Genomic DNA, 23095 nt, shown 5'->3' with positions numbered 1-23095 from the left:
GATTCCAATTAGGAGAAGTTCAGTATTCTAGTGATTTACTGTTCTTTAGTAAACGGCATGAAGAGAACTCTCTGAGAGAAACTGTGCTCTGCATTAATTTCAAGATTCCTCATGTCAGAAATAACTCCAGGCATCCTTTACATGGTGTGGTAGAGGAGCTCTCCCCTTGCTTTCCTTCTTAAGAACGACAAAGAAACTGAACATGTGAAAAGAAACTCTATATTTTATGATACTTTGAATCGACCACAGCCTAAACTATAGTCTCTGAGAAACATGAAGTAATAATTTTCCAGAGCCAGGAAAAGATTGAAAGCAGATATATACTTTAGTAGATTTCAGAAACTCAGAGAAATAGACAAATTGAAAATTTTAGCTGGTAATTTCAACACTTGTCTTCCGGTTAAAGATAGAACAACTATACAGAAAATCAGTGAGGATATAAAAGATTTGATTGACACAGTCAATCAACATGACATAATTGACATTTACAGAACACTATACCCAAAAGTTACAGAATACAGGGCATTTTTAAGTGCTCACACTGGGTCATAAAACAAACCTCAATAAGTATAGAAGAATGGGAATAAAACAGAATATGTTCTTGGACCACAAAGGTATTAAATTAGAAATCAAAAATAAACATAAACTATACACACACATTCTTATTGGGGTACGAATATATCCAATAAGAAACATAGTACTATATATCTAGCAATTCTAAATATAGAATTTATCCTGTGGATATATTGCACATAGATCCAAACACATAAAAAGAAAATTCACTTGAACGTTATTTACAATTTAAAAAGCAGAATAAAAGAATAGAAACAACTTAAGTCATCATTATGAGACTAATAAAATATATTAGGGTGCATAAAATAATAAAATATTAAAAAGCCATTAAAATTAGTATGATTCTTCTACATGTGCAGATATGCAATGCCATCCACTAATAAACATGAATATAATTAATCAGTATGCTTTCTTTGTAAGTCATTGTAAATTTTTGAGACTTTGGTTCCTTTGGGTCTTATTTCTAAAACCAAGGTGTATTATCTTGGTAGCTCATCCAGTTTTAATCATATGGTTAATAAAACATGTATTAAACAATTCAGTTAGCATGAATTCAGTTCTGATAGCATTTATCACTCCCAAATGTGTTGACCTTCAAGAATTTAGTTAGTAAAATGTAGAAAACATTTTCTATAAAAAAAAAAATAGCCACTTGAGTTTTTAAAGAATAAGAAGTTTGTCCTTAGAATCTGCTATGTTAGTCACTAGAGAATTCTGTTGGAGTGAAATTAAAGAACGGCTGAGACATTTAAAATCTAGAAGCAGAAGATGATAAATCAAGAAATACCTTGGACAAAACTACAATAGTTATAGCACAATAACATGCAGATAAGGCTAGTCGAATGCATACATTTTTTTTTTTTTTAATGAGGGAAGTAGTGGGTTTGTTTCTTTGGAATCATGATTTTGGCCCATGGGCTCAGCCACTCCGTGGCATGTGGGATCCTCCCAGACCGGGTCATGAACCCATGTCCCCTGCATCGACAGGCGGACTCTCAACCACTGCGCCACCAGGGAAGCCCTAAAAATAAAGAGATTTTACAGAAGAAAAACGTTATTTGAAAAGACTTTGAAGGAAGATCTGATTTATTTGCTGTGGATGTTTGGCTTGTTGTATCAGAGAATCTAAAAGGTGAAGAAAAACAAAATAAGGGATCTGCTGGGACAGAGAAGTGTTGGCTTGGTTGGCCTAGAATGTTATGGTGACTAAAATATTTGGTGGATTGTAAACGCTGTTTTTAAGAAAAATATGAAAATTTTGCTCTAAATCAATCAATTAATTCGAGTCAATCCTTGATGTTTAATTTCTCAAGATGAGTTTTATTATTGCTACTGAAGTTTGCTGACAAAAAGTTTACCCATATCTTGGAGAAGTGTTAATGCAATTTGAAAGCTGTGAAAATAATAGATCTTTAAGGATACAAATAATGACACAGTTACCAGTTAATTTTTATTTAAGGTAATAAGACTTATTTTAAATTGCATTTTTAAAAGTTTTAGAATATTTGGCCTGTAAGATGTTCTGATTTTTTTTTTAAATTGTGGTCAACTGTATTTAGGAAACGTTATATAATATCGTGGATTTCAGTGTTTCAAAATGAAATTAGCAAACTTTGAAGGATCCTGAATTGAAAGAAAGAGAGGGAGGGAGGGAGGGAGAAAGGAAGGAAAAGAGAGAGAGAGAGGAAGGAGGAAGGAAGGGAAGGAAGGAAGGAAGGAAGGAAGGAAGGAGGGAAGGGAGGAAGGAAGAAACTAATACTGTTTAATTCAATATTTCTTAGTTGTTTACCCCAAATCAAGGGTCAGCAAACTTTCTGTAAAGGGCCAGATAGTAAATATTTTTGGTTTTGCAGGACAAGAGGCAAAATCAAGAGTATTATGTAAGTTTTAATGTAACAAGGCAGAAAAACACGTTGCCAGAAAATTCTATTGAGGTAATTCAAAGTAAAATAACAATTAAGTGTAATGTTTTATAATACATATCTACCAATAAGAAGAATGAGATCCTTTTTTGTGGGATAACTTTTCACCTAATTAGGATTCCATGTAAGTGTTCCATCTCATGAAATTAATTACACATGTTGGTCTGCAAAAACCATTCTTAGTTCATGGGCCAGGCTAGATTTTGCTCATGCACCATAATTTACTGAACCCTTCCATAGACCATGAAACTTTTTTTTTTCATATAATGCCTATCAGAACTAGTATTTTTATAACTAGTGTTTTAGAATATTACTTTTCTGCATTGAGAGCCAGAGAATGGTAAAGCTGATTGGCATGAGCCTCATATGAAAAGGATTTTTTATAATTGGGGTGGAAGAATTATGTTCTAAAGGAACAAAAGGGAGCAATGAGCATCTTGAGGTATGAGATAATAAGCAGGGGTCACTAAAGAGGGTGCCTGGGTAATGATGTCCTCAAGGGAGACCAGGGTTCAGATATGGCAAAGAGGGAGAAGGAACCCTTAGAGAAGTAACAAAGTAGAGGGAAATAGGTTGGTTTTGGAGTGCCAGTTTTCAAATATAGAGTAAAAGGGCATGGAAGGTTGAGTGGGTAAAGGGCCAGGGAGTATTGAGTGTTATTATAGGGATGATGACATGGTGGAAGATAAATTGTTAGTGACAGTAGTTAAAATCTGGAGATGTCTGATACAAACAGGAATAAATGACATGAGAGATTTCACTGATAAAGTCTGTGTGAGGAAAGTGATCACTAAGCCTGGGGCAAGGAGACTTAATTGCTGCAATGATGGGATCCATGCAAAGCTTGATGGTCTTCTTTGCTTGAACCCTGTGATGAAGGATTCTGGACAGCAGACTTACAGCCTATGCAGCCTAAATGATTTTGAGGAAGTAAATTCTGGGTGTATTTCCTCAATTCTCATTCTCCTCCTCCTCTTTTTCATCTTCCTTCTCCTTCTTACTACTTTTAAATTCCCAGAAAAGTCTTTTATTCAGGGACATTGTTTTGAAAGTTTGTCAAGCCGTCATTTTTTTCACCTTGTCTTATTCCATCCTCCATTTATAAACCCAAGAATGTATATGCACTGGTGATATTCCCCCTCCCCCTGCCCAGAATCATACTGTTCATTTGCTTCTCAGTCATATTATATCTCTTCAAGAGTTATGATACCAAGTTATCAGTGGAGGATGAATTTGGACTTTCCTATTAAAGCATCTTGCTATCTGTCTAAACATTGATTTTCTATCTCTATTAGTCTTGGTTTTGTCTATTCTAACATTAAAGTATTATATGCATCGAACTTGGAAATACACCCACCTCCCACCAAAGGCTAATGTGAAAGAAGTCCATTTTAAGAGAGGGCATATTATTTGTCTACTGTATTAATGCCTGTAGAATCAGGAGACCCATATAGGAAAGGTGTTTGGAGGTTCAGTTTGAGATATCCTATACCTTAGTTGTTAATAATACAATATCATTGAGATAATTGAGATTTCATTTCACTTCCTGCTCCTCCAAGAATAGAGAGTAATTATTTAAATTTACTCAAAATGAAATGAAAGATTCTATGATCATGATTAAAAATTTTTCAAGACACTTTATCCATCTTTGTACCTCCACAAATGGACCAATATTATTCTAGTCAGTTTTTAAATAGAACTGCTTTTCAGAATGACTAGTAAATGGATAATTGTTAAGAAAGATCTCATTCTTATCTCCTTATGTTTCCCTCTCTTCTCTCCAGCTCTCCAACAAATCTTTCATATCTATAGTCTGGCTTCATTCACCCGCTAACACACATCTCTTTGCCTTGTCATTTCTCCCCCTATTCCTTCTGCTTTTTGCTATATAGTGTGTTTTCAACATATGATCATTTAAACCCACCTTTTCTCATGCCATTTCCTCTACTTGAATTTTGTTTTACCTTTCTCTGCCTAGGAAAATCCACCTGAACTTGTAAGTTCAGCCAAAATGTCTTGCCTCATCTGAAACCTTTTCTGACCCTCCTATTCCTCAATCAGATTCAAGCTGTCTTGTGTCTTTATTCACATTCTAATAATGCTTTGTGCATCAATATGTCATACAAATACCATGTAGTTTGTTAATTACTTCTTGTTTTTCTTATCTTTCTTATTTTAAACTGTGAATTCATCAAGTACAGGGACTAAGACTCAGTCAACATTGTCTCATAGACATGGTGCGTAGTAGGAGTATAGTGAAATTGCAAATGAATAAGTGACCTGTATAACCATCGTTCCTCCATGTGTGCCCCCATACATGTGGCTTGCCATCTTCTTTCATCTTTAAACTTTCTTCATTAAGAAACAAAAATATTTCAAGTAGTAAATATATATAATTATATGTGTCTTTAAATAATATGAAATGTCTGACATTAGCATTTTTAAAAAGTGGTATCTCACAAGGAAGTCTATTTTCTGTTCAAGGTAGACTTTTTCTGTTTTGTGTGTCAGTGTCTCCCCAAGAAAGAAGAAAATAAAACAAACACAGACAAAAACTGTACTGTGTGATGGCAAGTGGATGAGATTTACTAGGGCAGAGATTGCCTTGTAGATGGATTAGTACATAAATCCTAACCAGTACAATTTGCTTAGAATTTTAGTGTAAAGAATTTAGCCTTTACTCTTTATGGAATGCTGAAAGTTTAATTGGACAATGTCGCAGTCAAAGCACTGACAGAAAGGGTCTGTTTTGTCATTTTATTGTATGGATGCAAGTGAGGAGAACTGAAGAGAGGGAAGCAGTGAATAAACTATTGCAAACACCAAACATGAATTAGTAAAAATCAAAAATGACTCTTTCAAACATCCTCTTACATTCTTTCATCAACAAAATAAAAAGTTATTAGGGTATATTGTGTTACAGTTACACATACATCAGAGATAGGGTTTAATTATACCCCATTGTAGCAGACAGATAACGAAGCACAAGGAATAATCATTTCTGTAGACTCTCACATGGGGAAAAAGAAGAAGGAGACAACAAGGAAGTATTTCAAGTGCTTTTTGTCCTGCATTTCAAGTTATGCTTGAATTTAAATGACTCTCATCCTCAGTTGATCATTAGCTCAATTAAATTTAACTTTATAAGAACATTAACTAGAATAAACAAATTAATTATGGACATAAGACATTTCATTACTAAGTTGGATTTTTATGATTATTTTACTCATATCCAGTATTTGGGGAGGATACAGTAAAAAATGTTTGGATATTTTTGTATTGAAAAAAACGGCCTGTATTTTTCATTTGTGCCCAGGGACGCCTTGAAATTGCCTGAAGTGGAATAAAGAGTCCAGAGCTGTGGGTAAAATGTGCATGGGAGATAGCCAAGGCTGGTTCCACCTACTGCATTTTTCAATTTGTTTTCTTATCAACATGCCCATAAACTGGAAAGCATTAGGCACAGACACATTGATAAGCATATGAGAATTATGCTTCCAATCTCCCTCAATCCTCAGAATCTCTTTTTTAAATTTTGGAGTCTCCATTTGAAATACAAGGAGTTACAATACAAATGTAAAATCAAATTGTTTTAGCATCAGAGAATAAAGTGTATATGCACCATGCTTTTTGCTAATCCTGGGATGGATGAAAGCTGGAAAGAAACAGGGGTTAATTTAGCTTGCTCCCAACATAAGTGACAGTGAAGGGCTTTCTTACCCATGAGGCTTTGAAGGTTAAGCTGCCGCATGTCACCTGGTAATTAGGATTCCTGGAAGTAAGTGAGAGACATGGATTCACGTTCATTTCAACCGAAAATGAATTCATTAAATAGATTTCTGAAAGCTCTCAGAACCAATGAGAAAGTTGGAATTCCAGGACTGGAAAATGAACAGGAGCCAGGAGGGGTCAGGCATTGTTGAACATAGGATTTGTTCAGGAAAATTTGATTACAATGCCACAGGAATCTGTGATTAGGATACTGCAACTGGCAGCTACATCAGTCTCACAAAGAGCACTGCCAGGATTAGATCCCATGTCTCTTTGATAGAAATCCCATTTTCTACACTTTTGCTTTTATTCTTGTTTCCCATTTCAAGTTCTACTGCTATGACACATATTGGGCAGTAATATGTCCCGCTAAATTAATGTCATCATACATTGGTTTTGTTTTTCTTTACTGGCCATATCTACATTAATTTGTGTGTGCTTGTATTGGAATGCAACATTAGATTGTAAGATCTCGTCTTTATATCCCCAAAACTTAGCACAGCATCTAGCATGTAAACAATCCAGATACCTATTTGGTAAATGATAAAGGACTAGAAAAAAGGGTAATAAGACAAGAGATGGAGTGGTGAAGGAACAATGAAAAAGAAGAAAGTGGAGTAGAGGAAGAAATGGGTACACAATGACTAGACAATACCATCCTCTAGCATTCTGACACATATAAATCATCACATTAAAGTTTTTTTTAAATAATATAATAATGTTGATTGTCTTCAGTGTATCGCAGTTTATTTCTTGGGGCGCATAAGAATTTTAAATTAATTTTTCAATTATCAAAATGATCAATTTATCATACAGTCTTCTCTTACCCTAAATGAGGTTTAGGGAATGACACTGCCAAGAGATAGTCTGTTGTTACATTTCATTGATTGGAGTTGGTTTTCAATTATCTGTTTGCTTGTTTTTATCTGGTATCCATTTTTCTCCTAAAAAAAAAATGGATAAAAGGGCTTTGGAATTGGGGAGTGACTTACATAATTATGAATTTAAGGCAAAAGGATATATTTCACTTCTTTGAGAATGCATAATGTTCTATAAAGGTTTTACGAAATAAGAACTCTTTGAAAGGGTTTCCTGATATGAATAATTGCAAATGTCAAGGGATGAGAGTTCTCTGATAGTGATTCTATCTCTAGAATGTCAGGTACTAGTGCAAAGGTGACATGAATGATTTGAGTGAGTTATTCTATCCCAGAGATGGTTCTGCAGAGAAATGAAAGCAGTACTCTATAACCCACAGACAGATTTATTCAAAGCTAAAATGTCAGAGGTAATCAAACTATTTAACTTGTGCTCATAGCTTTACTTTGCATTACATAAATGGGCTCTCAGAATTTATTACACACTGACAAAGAAACAAAATTTTTATAAAGTTGAATGATATACTGTGGCTTTTAGTAAAATACTGATCATCTTTAAGGTAGCATTTTCAATGAATTATGATTACTGATAAAATTCTGCATAATTTTTTTCCTTTTTCTTTAAGTTAACAGAATGCAGCAAATAAGCAGAGCTGATTCTTGTGAACAATCCCATTTTCACAGTGCCCAGAGTAGAAACAGAGCATCATTCATATACCAGAAGACCCCTGATTTGCTCTTTACTAGTGCTACCAAACCAAACTTGGGTCTGCTCACCCACCACACAGCAAAGCTAATCTACTGACACTGGGTTGTGGTGAAGGCAAGTACAGCATTTATTTGCAGGGTGCCAAGCAAGGAGAATGGGTAGTTCATGCTCAAAAGACCCAAACTCCCTGATGGCTTTCAGGGAAGTGCTTTTAAAGACAACATTTGGAGTGAGGGTTGCAGCTTGTGGACTTTCTTCTGATTGGTTGGTGGTGAGGTAACAGGGTGATCTTTCAGGGACCTTAATCATCAACCTTCTGGTTCCAACCAGTCTTGGTTCTATGTGCTTGTGGTCAGCATACAGTTACCATCTTCCACCTGGGTGGGGATCTTAGTTTTTGCATAACAACTCAAAGATATGTGTCAGATTGTTATGTGTATTCCTTGAGAAGGAACTAGGACTCTGTTTTATCCCTAAACTATTGTTTCTTGACTGCTTTTCCTTTGTTTCTTCATTCCCTCACTTCCCTAATTATTAACTGCTTGAGTCTGTTCTTTGTAACTCAGGGAAGTCCTAGGAGACTAAAGCCCTTTTTCTACAAACAAGAAACTGGGGACACAGAAGGGCTTTTATACCCAGGAAGACCCCACAGTGTCCTGCTCAGTTTCACTAGCACTATTCCCCGCCAAGGGTAATTATTATCATAATTTGCAACACAGTTGTTGACTATTACAAATAGCACTGCTATGAGCATTCTCATATATGTTCCTTGATATATTGGGTTCCCATATATGTCCATATATTGGATGTATATCCATATACATTTTTGTTATGGATATATATCCATATACATTTCCTTGGATGGAGTTGCTGAGTTTTACAGTTATGCACATATTCTGTTTTGGTAAAAACTGTTACATATATTTACAAAATGATTGTACCAATTCACTCGCCCACCAGAAGAGATGAAAGTTCCAGTTGCTTTACATCCTTGGCAACATTATTATTGGCTCTCATTTTCACTTTAGCCATTCTAATTGTAAAGTCAAAATACTCTGATTTTTGTTGTCTGCTTATATTCTTTCGTGTTACCAAAAGAATCTGTTATATAAATCAAAATAAGGACCTTTTATTTATAAGTTTACACTTAAGAGTCTTTAAAGAATAATTCCTCTAAGTGTTTCCTAGACTGAAATGTAGCATATTGCTTAAAAGGGAAAATTTTACTTCAAATCCAATGGAATCATATCCATTAATGGAATATGGCTTAAATATTTCAAACATTTTTATTTATTTAAAAAATACTTAAATGTCTTATGTATGTGATGGAGTTCAAGGTGGCTTATTGATAAAAAAGTATTATGTACATAATTATGTGCTTTAATACTGTCCATATGATAAAATTTTCTTATTTATTGAAAAATGATAACATCTGAAACTAATAATGATGCCAAATCACTGCAAAATCTTTTGTGTATGATTTATTTCCAAAGTAATATTACATGAAATTCACTTTATTAACATATATTTAGTTTAATATAAATTATTTAAGAAATTGATAAGTTGGAATAATTAAAAATTAAAATCTGTTCCTGGTAAAGCAAAAGGCAAAGATTCCACACAAATTTTGGAGCCACTATTGGATCAGGAAGTATGACGAAGTTGGAGTATGGTTAGTGGTCCAGGAGCCAAAAGAAGCAAGGATATGGTTATCTGAATGTTCACATCTATTAGGGCAGGTTGAAAGATGAGAACTGCATAGATTTGAAGGGTATATAAATATATATATATATATATATATATATATATATATATATATATATACTGCTACTTAGTCACTATTGTTGAAGCTGGCATGCAAAAGCCACTACCAAAGGTTAAATGTCTTCCAGTTCCTAACTAGCAGCTTTCTCATATTTGCAGAAAGTATCTAGAACCCATCAAGCAAAGAAGCTGAGAAGACTAGTTTGCAAGGGAATTTTAGAATTGTAGATTTCAGGTTTCTGATGACACAGTAATAGAAGACTATGGCGGGTGGGGGGCAGGTGTGGGGCTGAGTACCAAAAGACAACATTCAGGGCTTCCCTGGTGGCGCAGTGGTTGAGAGTCCGCCTGCCGATGCTGGGGACACGGGTTTGTGCTCCAGTCCGGGAAGATCCCACATGCCGTGGAGCGGCTGGGTCCGCGAGCCATGGCCACTGAGCCTACGCGTCCGGAGCCTGTGCTCCGCAACAGAAGAGGCCACAACAGTGAGAAGCCTGTGTACCGCAAAAAAACACACAAAAAAGACAACATTCAATGTATATCTGTTGGTGAGATCCCTGCTAGTGTAAGTTTGTATTAGTATTGTCATTGTCTGGTGCACAAAAATGGATTCATGTTGAAATAATTTTCTTGTTTTGTGCCTTTTGTCACTTGACAATATCTCAGTGAAACACCTCCAGGTCAACTCATGTAACTAATTTATTCTCAAAGCCCGAGTGTTACTACCTGATGTGGATGAATCATAATCCATCCAGGCAAGCACTTTGATAGGTTTTCACTTTGACTCTTCATTTTGGCCATCATAAACACTGCAGAAATAAATATCACTCTTCATCATTCTGTACATATTGGTGGTTTTCTGTTTTTGTTTTTCTTACAAGACAAGGTCCCAGATTTGGGATTGCTGATGAGATGGAATATGTTTTGTTTTCAGTTGCCATGTTGCTTTTCAATATGCTTATCACATTTTATATTTTCACAATCAACATAGGAAAGGTCCCCTTTCACCACATCCCTGCCAGTAATATATGTTATCTGGGATAGTTTCTTAATTACAACTTTTTCCCAGAAAGCAAGCCACAGTAGAAGGCAACCCAAATACTATCCCAACTTGGCTGTGACTTTGTAGATTCTCTTACACCATTACAACATATGGGGATTTTTGAATGATTTGTAGTTTTCTAATTTAAAATTATCATAAAAATCACTCAAATCAGTGAAGGTGGAATAGCTTTTCAGTAATATTTCAGCTAAAATAGATCTAACATTCAATTATATTTCTGTTCTATTCTGATGTTCTTTTTCAATTAAACTGGCTGAAAGTTCATAAGAGTCTGCTCTTATAAGTTTGTATTAGGCATTGTCTCTGGTTAAATCAGTCACAGTAGGGTAATTTACATTGTAATTGCTCTCAAACCTATAATCCTAATGACTTTTAACCTCAAATGTTCATTTATTGCCATATGTCCATCACAAGTTGGCTGGGGCTGGGGAAGGAGTTTGTACCATACCTCTTCACCCAGCAATCCTGGCTGCTGGGGCATCCATCATCTTAAGCATTACTGGAGTAGCAGCAGGGGAAGAGAAGGCAGAAAGTTGAAAATTGGCTCTTACAGCCTCCTGCACAGCAATGACACATGTTGTGTTTAATCATTGGTAATGAGTAATATCAATTAACACATTGATAGAATAATTTCCTGGGTCATTTACTACATATTTCTCAGTTTGTCACAGCATATAGTATTTCAGCTGTCTTCCTGTTGCCTTTCTTGTGACTTTACCAATTTTGAATTATTTTGTAAGTGTACTAAGACCATGGATTTTGAAAAACTGCTTAGTCAGCTTGCTCTATTAGCTGAAAAATTAAGTGGTCAAATAGCTATCCATTTCTATTTGTTATACTGTGTAGGTGGCTCATTGAAGGAATTGATTGATGGTGTCAAAAATATTATGACAGTTTAATCAGTAACATTAGGATAAATGGCATTAGTGTTTGTCGTATTTTCAATGTGATTTAAATCTAGTCGTAGCCCTTGATCATTGCCCTTTGGATCCAGCTTAATTTCATCAATGTGCCAAGATAGTACCTGGGAATATTTGCAGCTCCTATATTGCTAAAGTAGTGGTGAGAGTTTGTGACTATTACTTGAAGCTAATATAATTCAAGGAAAAACTTTGGTAATTTAAAAGGGTTTAAAAGACTATAAATGTATATTTTCATAAAGGCAGCCACTAATTTTTTGTCCACAGAAAAAAGATCTTGTGGATATCCCCTGATATTACAGATTTCAGCAAATGGCATTAAAATTCTGATTCCATATTGCTTGTTCTTTTACATTGAAACAGATGTCAGTTTCATGTGGAGTTTGAACATCATCCAATCTGTTCTTCAAATACAAATGTAATTACTGGTCAATGGTTTTGGTATCCAAAACCATTTATACATCTGCTGAAATCGTGGAGGTTTTATTAATTGTTTTGACTTAGAGTTTGTTCCCTTCAAAAAGCTGAGGATTTGGAACAATATTACATTGGGTTAAGTAACCCTTTTTAGTGTTTTTTAAATATTTATTATTTATTTATTTTTGGCTGTGTTGGGTCTTCGTTGCAGCATGGGGAATCTTCACTGAGGCACGCGGGATCTTTCGTTGGGCTTCTCTCTAGTTGTGGTGTGCGGTTTTCTCTTCTCTAGTCGTGGCGTGCAGGCTCCAGGGTGGGTGGGCTCTGTAGTTGCAGCACGCAGTCTCTCTAGTTGAGGCACTCAAGCTCAGTAGTTGTGGTGCGTGGGCTTAGTTGCTCTGTGGGATGTGGGATCTTAATTCCCTGACCAGGGATCGAACCACTGGACCATCAGGGAAGTCTCAAGTCACCCTTACTTTTGATAATAGTCCCATGTGCTTATGTAGCATGAGTGTGGATGATCTGAATTTCTATTTACTTACAAGTCCTAGTAGAAGGTTATGGTACAAAAAGAGGATTCCCTCCAAGTAAAGCCGATTTTGTGTGCCTATTTCATATACTGTTTGTGAAAGGCAAAAGGAGGTAGTATACAAAACACATGAAGTTTAAGCCTTGAATGGCTACCATAAAGCTAATATTATTTCTCAGTTATGAGGGGTTGTGAAAGTCATAAAAAAAAAACACTTCCATCCAGTTTTAAGATACCTGAGATATAGTTCTCAAACTTTTGCCTAAGTGGGACGTGCATACTTTCAATAATAAGTTTATTTCCTATATTCTTATCACTTGAAAACTTTCTAAATGAAGTGAAAGCAATGAATATCATTTGTTAATACCACCCCCTCTCCTCCTAATAGTACTACCACTACTGCTATTACTATTCTACTAACTATTCCTAATATATAGTCATCATAATATAATCAACCCAATAGTCAATAGTTTGGGATAATTTACACATTGGCTGAAGCTGTAGAGGTTTTGTTTTGAATTAGATTCTGTAACGCCTGCAAAAAGTGTAAGATTTTTGAACCAGATTATCTTGCATGAAGTCAGCCCTGCGCCTAGCAATAGCCACATGTGTTACATGTTCTACATTCATCATCTCATTTATTCTTCACATCAGATCTCTAAAGTAGGTGTGAGACATCCACATCTTATAAAAGAGAGGATTGAGATGCAGAAAGGTTAAGCAAATTATCCAAGTTATTTGGATTTTAAATTTAGGCTGCCTGATTATCAACACATGTTTAAACACCTATTATATCTTTTTACTCTCCACCCCAACAATTCTCATTCTTATTGTCATCCTCACCTGTAATATAAACAACAGGTAGTAGTGGGATGGTTAACTAGATACACTCACTGTTAAGTGCTTGCCAAATCACCAGAATCAAAGTAGAATACCAATCAAATGTTCTGGATGTTAAGATTGCCTTCATCATTGAGCACATCAAGGTTTAAAATCTAGGACCTCATGATTAATCAGACAATTATTTCAGAAGTTCTTGTGTTTGCTCTATCTGCTTTTGTGCAATGATCCTATAGCATGCTGGAACACATGGGCACTAGGCCATCTTTCACCTTCTTAGTAAAATGTCAATCTAAATAGCAATTTGGCTTTCATTGAACAATATTTTACTCCCCGCAACAAGTGGATGAAACATGGCTCTGTGACAGTTATATCACACAGACCAACAGTTTGAAATGTTTGGCATTAAAAATATTTTAAAGTGAATTATAAATAATTTTATCCTGAATTATATCTATTAAAGATAGTTCATTTTTTGTGGACAGACACTGTTTAATTTCTACTGCTGTTCCTGTATTGGGACTATTGTTGTTGCTGCTGGTGATGTTGATATTATTTTGTAAGACTGTAATGTATTCATATTAAAACTCTTTCTTGAATCCTCAAGCACAAGGTTATTATTACTGCTATGCTATTTAGGAAAGAATTACCAGGGAAGACTGAGGCATAGGGAGGTGTGTTCCACTTATCAATCTGAAAGAATTTTGCCAGTGTTTCCTTTCATTAGTGGATCTTTGAGTTGAGCTGGAGAGAATCAGAGACATTCTCTAAAGATTATTTTATTGATCACCAATGCATTTTTTGGTAAAAGACCCCAAATTGAGGTTTTCGAGTTGTTTGCTGTTACTAAAATGACATCTAGTACAGTTGTCAGTCTCTTAAGCCTGCAGAATATTATCTCAAACCCAAACCAATTTTGTGGTATGAGAAAAAGATTATTAAGTAGATGAAACATTGTTGTCGAATATATGGATTTAAAAGCTTCAATAGCTAGTACCATGTAATTTCTAAATGATAACTGGATATTATATGATAGAGAAAGAAACAGCCATTAATAATTGAAAGCAATAAAAATACACATTAAATAAAAACAAATTGAAAGCAGGCAAATAATAAAACACTTAGCTCTTCAGCTATTATTCTATAATATGAAACTTTAAAAAAAGGCTTCCTAATATTTTTGGTTTTTTGGTTTGTTTGTTTTACATGTTTCCTGATCCAGATTTATATTTTTGAAAATAATATCTACTATCAACCTGATATAAAGAGTAGTTCATTGCGACTGACATCTTCTGGAAAAGAAGGAATTATTTTTAATGGAATTGCTGACTGGTTATATGAAGGTGAGTGAATAGATTTAGTTTCAAAAGAATACAAATGATATATTTTTATACAAAATCTATAAGAAAAATCTGTTCAATTATAACAATACTTATAGCACTATTTCTTCCTCTCATTTCCTCTCAAAATTGCCTTCATGCTTTCATATCTTTGCATCTGCACATGTTTTGACTGGTTATGATTTACATCTACTTATATAATTCCATGTTTGAGATATATATATATATATATATATATATCACATATACACACATACACATTTTGTTCAGGCTAAATAGATCTTATTTTTGGTGATGCTTAACTAATGAAAATGAATAATCACCTTACATCACTTTGGAATTAGATGCTGAATTTTTCTGACTCTGGGAAAGAATAAACAAAATCCTTTACTATTCAAAAAGTGCATGAAAGCCACTTAATTATTAGTCATTTCCATTAAGAACATTCTGTCACATTTTAAAAGCCACTGTATAGAGACCAAAATATTCAATAAAACCTACCTAAAAAGTTATTTATAATAACTGTTGAATCAAGTTTTCCTAATAGCTGAGAATATAAGAAGGAATCAGGTGATGAAAACCTCTATCCAATTTTATCATGTACCAATTATCAGCTAGTTATAGGTACAGATTGCCTAGGAAAAACTCAAAGTGTGAGTTTAAACCCTACGTTTCAGACTCTACAACTGATCTTGGCAAAATACATCAAAATTTAAACTAAGTTAGTCTATTAAATTAAAAATTATAAAGCAAGAATCTTCCAGAGAATAAATTTTACTCTTGAGCAGTACTGGCAAATGCAATTTTTCTAGCTCAAGAGTTGCTACTTTTAATTATGTAAGAAAGTAAATCATTTAGTTTATTCATTCATTCATTTCATTCATTCATGCTCTCATTTGACAGATATTATTGAAGACCTACTATGTTCCAAGTACTTGTCTAAGTGCTGAGATACATCAGGAAACAAAACAAAGTTCTGCTGTCAGGACTTTACATTAAAAGGAAAATGTTGCTGGGTGGAACTATATTATTAAGGAAGAGACGTTGTAGCCCTCAAGATTTACACATATATGTGTACGTGTGTATTTATATCTATAATATATTTTGTGTATAAGCTAGCATCAAATAGTAAAAGCCACAGTTTATTCTGAGGAGTAGGGGAACCTACTGTGGAAATATCAGTGATAATTATACTATGAAATTTTACAAAATGAAATGCACAAACAGATTAGTAGGATTCTTTGGTTGAGAGTGTCAAAAAACTGACTCTGGCTTTCTTATTTCAAATGATGGATTATTAGAGGGGCCTGAGATGCCCCAATGAATTGAAAAAACAGGTGAGGAACAAACTTGAAACCTTGGTAGTTCTGAGAATCTAGGTAGTAAGAATTAACCACCTCTTACCTAGAGGAGCTAGGAAAGAGACACCTTTTATCTTCAAAATATTTTTGGTACTGTAGGAGACCCTGAAAGATGAAGAAACCATGCCCATGCAGTGTACTAAGTAATAAATCACAGTAAACACAGGATTCTATGAAAAAACAAAGGAGTCAGACTTAGCCCATTTTAGGGATTTGTAAATATTTTCTTAATGGAGAAGCCCTCTGAGCTGAGCCTCAAAGGATAAGAAGTTTAACACAGAAGAAGAAACCAGGAAGGAAAAATCCAAGGAAGAGTTAAAATCTTGAAGAATCATAGAAGGGTTAAATAGCATAGTGTGTGCCCAGGGAACTAAAATCAGCTTGGTATTATTGAGGCATAAAATTTGAGAAAAGGAAGGCAACAAGAACCAAGAGGCAGTAACCCTAAAAATTATCTGGGATTTCAATTATTTTTCCACTCTTAAATGGAGAAACTAATACAGCTTTTTAGGAAAGGAAGTGTCAAGATTAGATCTTCCACATAAATAGATCATTTTGGCTAGAATGTAAAGCTGGAATTGGATAGTGAAAAGAACCAATGAGCAGCTATAAGGCTTTTTCTATGTTCTATCAAGAGATAATGAGCAAGAGGACTAGGGTTAAAGCAGGAAGAAGGAGGGAAGATTCTAAAATTGATGAGGCAGTAAAATAGGTAGATCTTAGTGTTTAAATGGACGAGATGGATTGAAGAAGTCAAGAATGAATCTTTGGCTTCTGGTTTGGATCACTAGTAAATAGTGGTGGCAGACACAGTGAGTAGACATCAGAAGGAACAGTAGACTCAGGGAGGAGAGGAATAATTTAGTGGGAACATTGGTGCTTCACAGTGTGCTAGTATGCTACATTGGGTGACAAAATGTGATCCTTAACATTCAAGAAATTTTGAGTCAACTAGGGGTAAACCCAATGTAGGATGTACTGACTTGACACTGATCAAGATTTGGGCCTCTGTCCTTTAGGGAAGGCTTCATATAGCTTATGGAATTACATCTTTGAGGAAATTATAAGGAGAGAAATTAAAGACCACTATTTGGGAAATAAGGTTATCTTCTTAATTAGAGAATAAAAACCTGTATATTGGGGCTGAAACTGAACAGTGTGTTGAGGGATAAGCAGGACAAATGAGTAACAAAAACTTTTGTTTTGGGGATGACACTGTAAGTCTGACACTTTCCAAAAAGGGGGAAATGGAAAAATTATGGGTTTTGCCGTTCAAATTAAATTCAATCCTTTGGGCTCATATGTTCTAGGTATACTAGGAAATTCCAGATATGCTATGTGAGTTAATTCTTATGATGCTAGTATATCTAATCACTTACTGAAGAAACCATGATTCAGGGAGGATAGGTGACTTGGACATGACCTCAGCGATCACAAGGGTAGAGCTGACACTTGAATGTGTGTCTTCAAAGTCAGTGCTTCGTCCTGGGCTACTCCACCTGTTACAGTGCAGGGCCTTTCACTCTTCCCTAAAGGATGACATGCATTATGGACCTAAGGTGTTAGATTTCCCTGGTCTCTTTCATCAGCCAGAGACTCTGAACCCTACTGTCCATGGACTTACCTCAATTCTTGCTTCAGTTCCAAGAGAAGGGACCTTACGAAGGGAATAAGTGTTAAGGTTTGGCAGAGGGATTTAGGCAAGTCATACATCATTGATTTTCCCTCAGCATTTTGCTTGGCATCCCCAACCTATGGTTCAAAAGTCCCACACGGGCCTTAATCACTTACTATCACTTTGCTTGTCCAATGTGTCAACACCTCCCAGAATCCAGACCTTCTCTTTTCCTTCAGTATACTCATGAAAAGGCAGTACTACCTATTAGAAATGCATATGATCTTCAGCAGTATATATGTGATACCCTAGTGTAGAGATTTCCTTTTTATTACTTTGCAGAAATCAATTATAATATGAGTTAGCATGTGTGGGAAACCCAAGAAGGAACATGTAACATTTCCACTTACTTTTTCTAAATGGAAATTTACCTTCTATAATTATCGTAGGAAAAGATTAGAAGAGTCACATAAAAGATAATAAAATGTTTTTATGGCAAATATTAAGTGCGTTAGGGCCAGGCCATTCTGTGAGTGTGCCTATTGCTCCCAACCACAGTCACTAATGTGGAGTCTTTAAAAGTCTTTTAAAAGTGTAATTGTTTCTATTTCTAGTATTACGCAATTCCTAAGGAAAGTAAAAGCAAATAAAATATAATGTGGGGCTTCCCTGGTGGCGCAGTGGTTGGGAGTCCGCCTGTCGATGCAGGGGACGCGGGTTCGTGCCCCGGTCTGGGAGGATCCCACGTGCCGTGGAGCGGCTGGGCCCGTGAGCCGTGGCCGCTGGGCCTGCACGTCCGGAGCCTGTGCTCCGCAACGGGAGAGGCCACAACAGTGAGAGGCCTGCGTACCCCAAAAAAAAAAAAAATATATATATATATATAAAATGTGTTTTAAAGAGTTGGTGAAGTTCATGGGGAATTCTCTGGTGGTCCAATGGTTAGGACTCCATGCTGTCACTGCCAAGGGCCTGGGTTCAGTCCCTGGTCTGGGAACTAAGATCCCACAAATCACGCAGAGCGCCCCCCCCAAAAAAAAAAAAAAAGAGTTGGTGAAGTTCAGAAGAAAAATAAAACATTGTGCTCAAAATGAAACATTTTAAGTATAATTTACACAAAGCACCTCAAATCTTATTCACATAAATTGGCATATTTAACGTGGTAACTTAACTAAACAAAGTATCAGATCAATATTTTGTTTAAAAAAGGTAAAGTTCACAGCTGCCAAGTTTACAACTTTGAAAATCTCCATGGAGTATTGAATCTATTAAATAGAAACAAAAAATGACTGTCACTTTCAATTATTTGAATAATGGAACTGACATGCCTAAAAGACTTATAAATATATTTTAGAATCTCGTATTTTAAAGGAATCCTTCTCTGAAATTCAATCTAACAGTTGTTGAGCACATATATTTGTCAGACATCATCTGAGAGCAATACAATGAGGAATATGGGTTTCTATGTTTTGGGTATTTCCAACTAAATGGAGAGAAAAACTATAACCAGCTATTATATAATGAAACATTTGAAGCATGGTAAATAGAAATATAAGTAGAACTACATGTCATCGTATTAAATATATGTATAAATAGAATTAATTCTGATGCATTGCGGGAATATAGGGTGGTTTATAGAAGAAATGGTTTTTGCATTGAGCTTTAAGAATGACAAGAATAAAGAGGTGAGAGAAGAAAATTACAAGATAAACAATATGCTTATCAACAAATTGGGATTGTTGTTTTTTTGTTATTTGGTGAGAATAATGCAAAATGCCTGTATTCACTGCCTTCTCATAGACACAGGAAGTCACATTCGTCCATTCATTGATTCAACAAATATTTACTGAGTACTTACTAAATCCCAGTAAAACTAAACTGTGACATATAAAAGAAAAAAAGATTAGAGATGCAGCCATGGAAGCCAGAGGAAGATAGGATGATAAACAACAATGCTAAGTCTCAGGAGGTCAAACAAGCTAAGGATTCCAAAGTTACTGTTTGATTTGCTACCAGAATTTGACTAGAACAAAATCAGTCAAGTGGTGGTGCCAGAAGCAAGCCTGCAGTGGATGGAGCTGTAAATGGGAAGTGAGAAGGTTATGAACATAGACAGTTCTTTCAAGAAAGTTGACAGTAAGATACAGGCAATAAGGGGAAAAAAATCAACCAAAACCCAGGGCTGACAGTAGATCCTCAGGAAATGCTATCTAAGTTGATAAACTACAAATGGATAAAATCAGCTGAGTTTTCGGAATTCCTTGTTAATCTGAACACAGTGGTCGTATAGGAGTTAATTTTCTGTGAGTGCTTTGTGTTGAGGCTATATTTTTAAGTGTCTGTGATATAAAACCACATGTGTTGAGAACTCCATCTGCTCTGCCGTGAGATTTTCTAAATCAGTGTAACAAAGACATTGAAGAGCCATGCCTACATTGAAATGGAATGGAATGCAATGTGTAAAAATACATTGTTTGTAAATAATCTGATTACAGGAAGTTTCAATCCGTGAGTAAAAGTCCCTACTAGTTGCAATTAAAGAATGTGTGCCTTGTTCAAGAGGACTTTTAAGCAAATGCATATTAAAGATTCTTTTATTTATCTACTTTCTATTTGGGTAGCTTTTTTTATATACCTGAAGGAAGTCACATAACTCTTTGTATATACTGCTTTGCTCTTTTATCATTTTTGTGAGGAACAACTTTAGGCATAAATCACTCTAAAATAAATAAAGGTAGATGATGTCCAGTTTCTACTGAATGGTGCTCTCAAATTGGGGCCATTCTCATTCTTGGGAAGTACTTGTGTACGCGTACTTCAGCACCCAGGATACAACCTGCTTCTTAGAAACCCTGAGTGTTGATTTTGGGCAACACAATCTGATCTCTCTGTACCTACAGGTCTTACAAGACTTAGAGTTGACGTGCACTCAATTGGCAGCATGTTTTTTCTCCAGTGCTACGTGGCTCACTCATGTCTCCTCACCTGAATGTTAAGTTACTTGAATAAATCAGGGTCAGGATCACTACTGGAAAAAAAAATGGCGCATTCAGAATAGTATTCAGCTTTATCTATGAAGAGGCCACTTGTAAAAGACAAGGAATATACAACCTGTGGCCAGTAATGGTTTAGCCGTTAATACCTGAAGAGGGAAGGGGGGCAGCTGTTACTAGGGCCTAGAAGGAGGGAGCCCTGGAGTTTTCACAGTATGAGAAGCAGTGAGTTTTGGTTGAAGAAGACAGCCAAACCCACATGATTTCCATGGGTGGAAACCAACAAAATAAATACCATGCACTAACTTTTTTCTCTTTATTTGATTTGCCTGGCTTCATATTGGCCACACTTTGAGTTTTTAAACTCAGACACCATGGGGATGTTCTTATTATTCAAATGAAAAGTCTGTGGCCCCAGAAGAGGAACACACAAAGTCTCATCTGCTGCCATTTCATTGTAGAGTGATGTTAGTCCATTACATACCTGTCTGAAATTGACAGCCAGTATCTGTGTTTTCCATATAAGGTCTGGGGGGAAATGGCCCCATTAAGAAAAGAAATAACTTATCATATGGCCTTAATTGGTAATCATAGCTCCTTTCCTGAACTGTTCATTCCTTTTTCCATTTACTTTCAGTCAGCATTTTGACTAGATAGGTCATTTACCTGGTGCATCAAACCAAAACTTTATTCCTGCCAAATCTTATTCCTTTGCTTCTTCTTCTTAATAACTAGGTTGCTACCGTTTTAGTTTTCCATTGAAATGGAAATTGGCATGTAGAAATGTGGAATTGGAAAATGAGATGGAATTAGACAAAAGGGTATTTGTGAATCTGCTGAATTCCAAATGTCTTCTTCCTTTTCCTTCTTTATATAGTAAAGGCACATTTTCTTCCTGGCAGATGATATTAATCGTTGACCCCGCACAGTGACTGTGTTTTCTGTCAGTTTATTTTTCCAGGCACACTGAGCCCAAAATGGTCAGGGAAAAATTTCAGCTTCTAATTCAGAGGAACAGAACTGTGACTATTTTCCTTGTTTGGAGGCAATCCTCCCTTAGGTATTAGGACTTCTGCACCCACCAAGCCCATTGTCATGAGGTTAAGAAACAGAATGTTGTGTCCAGTGGATTATTGATGTGATAGTGAAAGAGAACACTACACTTCCACCCCTTAGCTCCTAGATCTGTGCTTCCTGGTTATGCAGGCGGACACAGAACCTCCTCTGCTATGAATGTGCTCTGGTGGACATTAAGCAGGACACTAGTATCTGGAGGATAACATCCCAACTTCAAGGATGTTGTCAAAAAAAATAGTGCCTACATCGAGGTAGAGCAGACTGTTTTACTCTTCTATCAAGCCTGGCTAGTGGGGAGCATGAAGAAATCAGTGAATGCCATTCTGAGTCCATTGCCTTCCTTTTGCTGTAAAATATTTGCTGTGCGGAGGTGACACAGTGTGGGTTATTGCGGTAATGGATAAGTTATTCTGTAAGTCCACGAACAGCAGTGCTGATAGGACTACAGGCAGCAAAGACATGTCCATATCTAGAATATGTATCGATTTCTGTTATGGCAAAATTCTACCCTTTCTTGATGGAAGAGTTACCCTGTAATCCACCTGTCACCAGGTAGTCAGCTGGGCCAGCTGGGAAATAATGCCATGTCAAGTGTTTAGTAACGATCACTATCATTGGCAGCGAGAGACAACCTGGCATGCACTCGGTGGTCATACTGTCCATCTGGTCGTTGAGAGCCTCCTGTGCTATGGATGTGCTCTGGTGGACACTAATATCTTCACATTTTTACATTTTTACCCCTCCTGACAAGTCCATGCACTTATTTTCCCTAGACTTCCTGCCACTCATTCTGCGATTTTACTTTTCCATATCCCCGATCAGGTGACCATTTATTAGTTACTGTGCATGAGTCTGGATGGACCTATGCTTCAGGACAAGTCTCCTTCCGTAAGAAGTAGAAAGCTAAATATCTTGTTTAAAAGTCTTCCAACTGGGAGGATTTATGTCTATTATAGTCTTTTTAGGCCACTCCTGGGTAAGATTATAGTGCAGAGCCTGTCCAGTTCCAGTGTGTTCAAGTACATCACGCAAACCTGCCCATAAACCAGGCCTACATTTACTCCTCCTCTGCCAGCTTATGTCAGGATGTCAGAGGCATAGGCATCCTGAGGCATAGACGTGAAATGGAGGAGAAAGGATGAAGCAGAGGATGCAATACGATGGGCAGTTCACTTATACGTTCTAGTCCAGTTCCTTATAAACCACTTCTATCTTATAGTGGAATATAGCTGTATGTGTTTAGTTTTATGGTCAGTGAATCAGATAAGATGGACAGTTTGGGTTGCATAGTCACTTGGTATCCCATGGTCAGGCTAATTATTTCTA

The 23095-nt window shown here is 36.0% G+C and overlaps 1 protein-coding gene across 3 annotated transcripts in view; it reads left to right on the top strand.

Moving 5' to 3' along the window:
- DPP10 (dipeptidyl peptidase like 10) overlaps positions 1-23095 on the top strand; it is a 1290245-nt gene that overhangs the window by 1154370 nt on the left and 112780 nt on the right. For all 3 annotated transcript variants that reach the window (XM_012535464.2, XM_004276493.4, XM_049712621.1), the window contains exon 8: positions 14609-14729. In XM_012535464.2, the coding sequence (XP_012390918.2) occupies positions 14609-14729 (121 nt within the window). The remainder of the gene's footprint in view (positions 1-14608; positions 14730-23095) is intronic.

Source organism: Orcinus orca, chromosome 7 (genome assembly GCF_937001465.1).
Source record: "Orcinus orca chromosome 7, mOrcOrc1.1, whole genome shotgun sequence".
Taxonomy (NCBI): Eukaryota; Metazoa; Chordata; class Mammalia; order Artiodactyla; family Delphinidae; genus Orcinus; species Orcinus orca.
The sequence above is the reverse complement of the archived record's forward strand: the minus strand, read 5'-3'. Positions and strand labels throughout refer to the sequence as shown.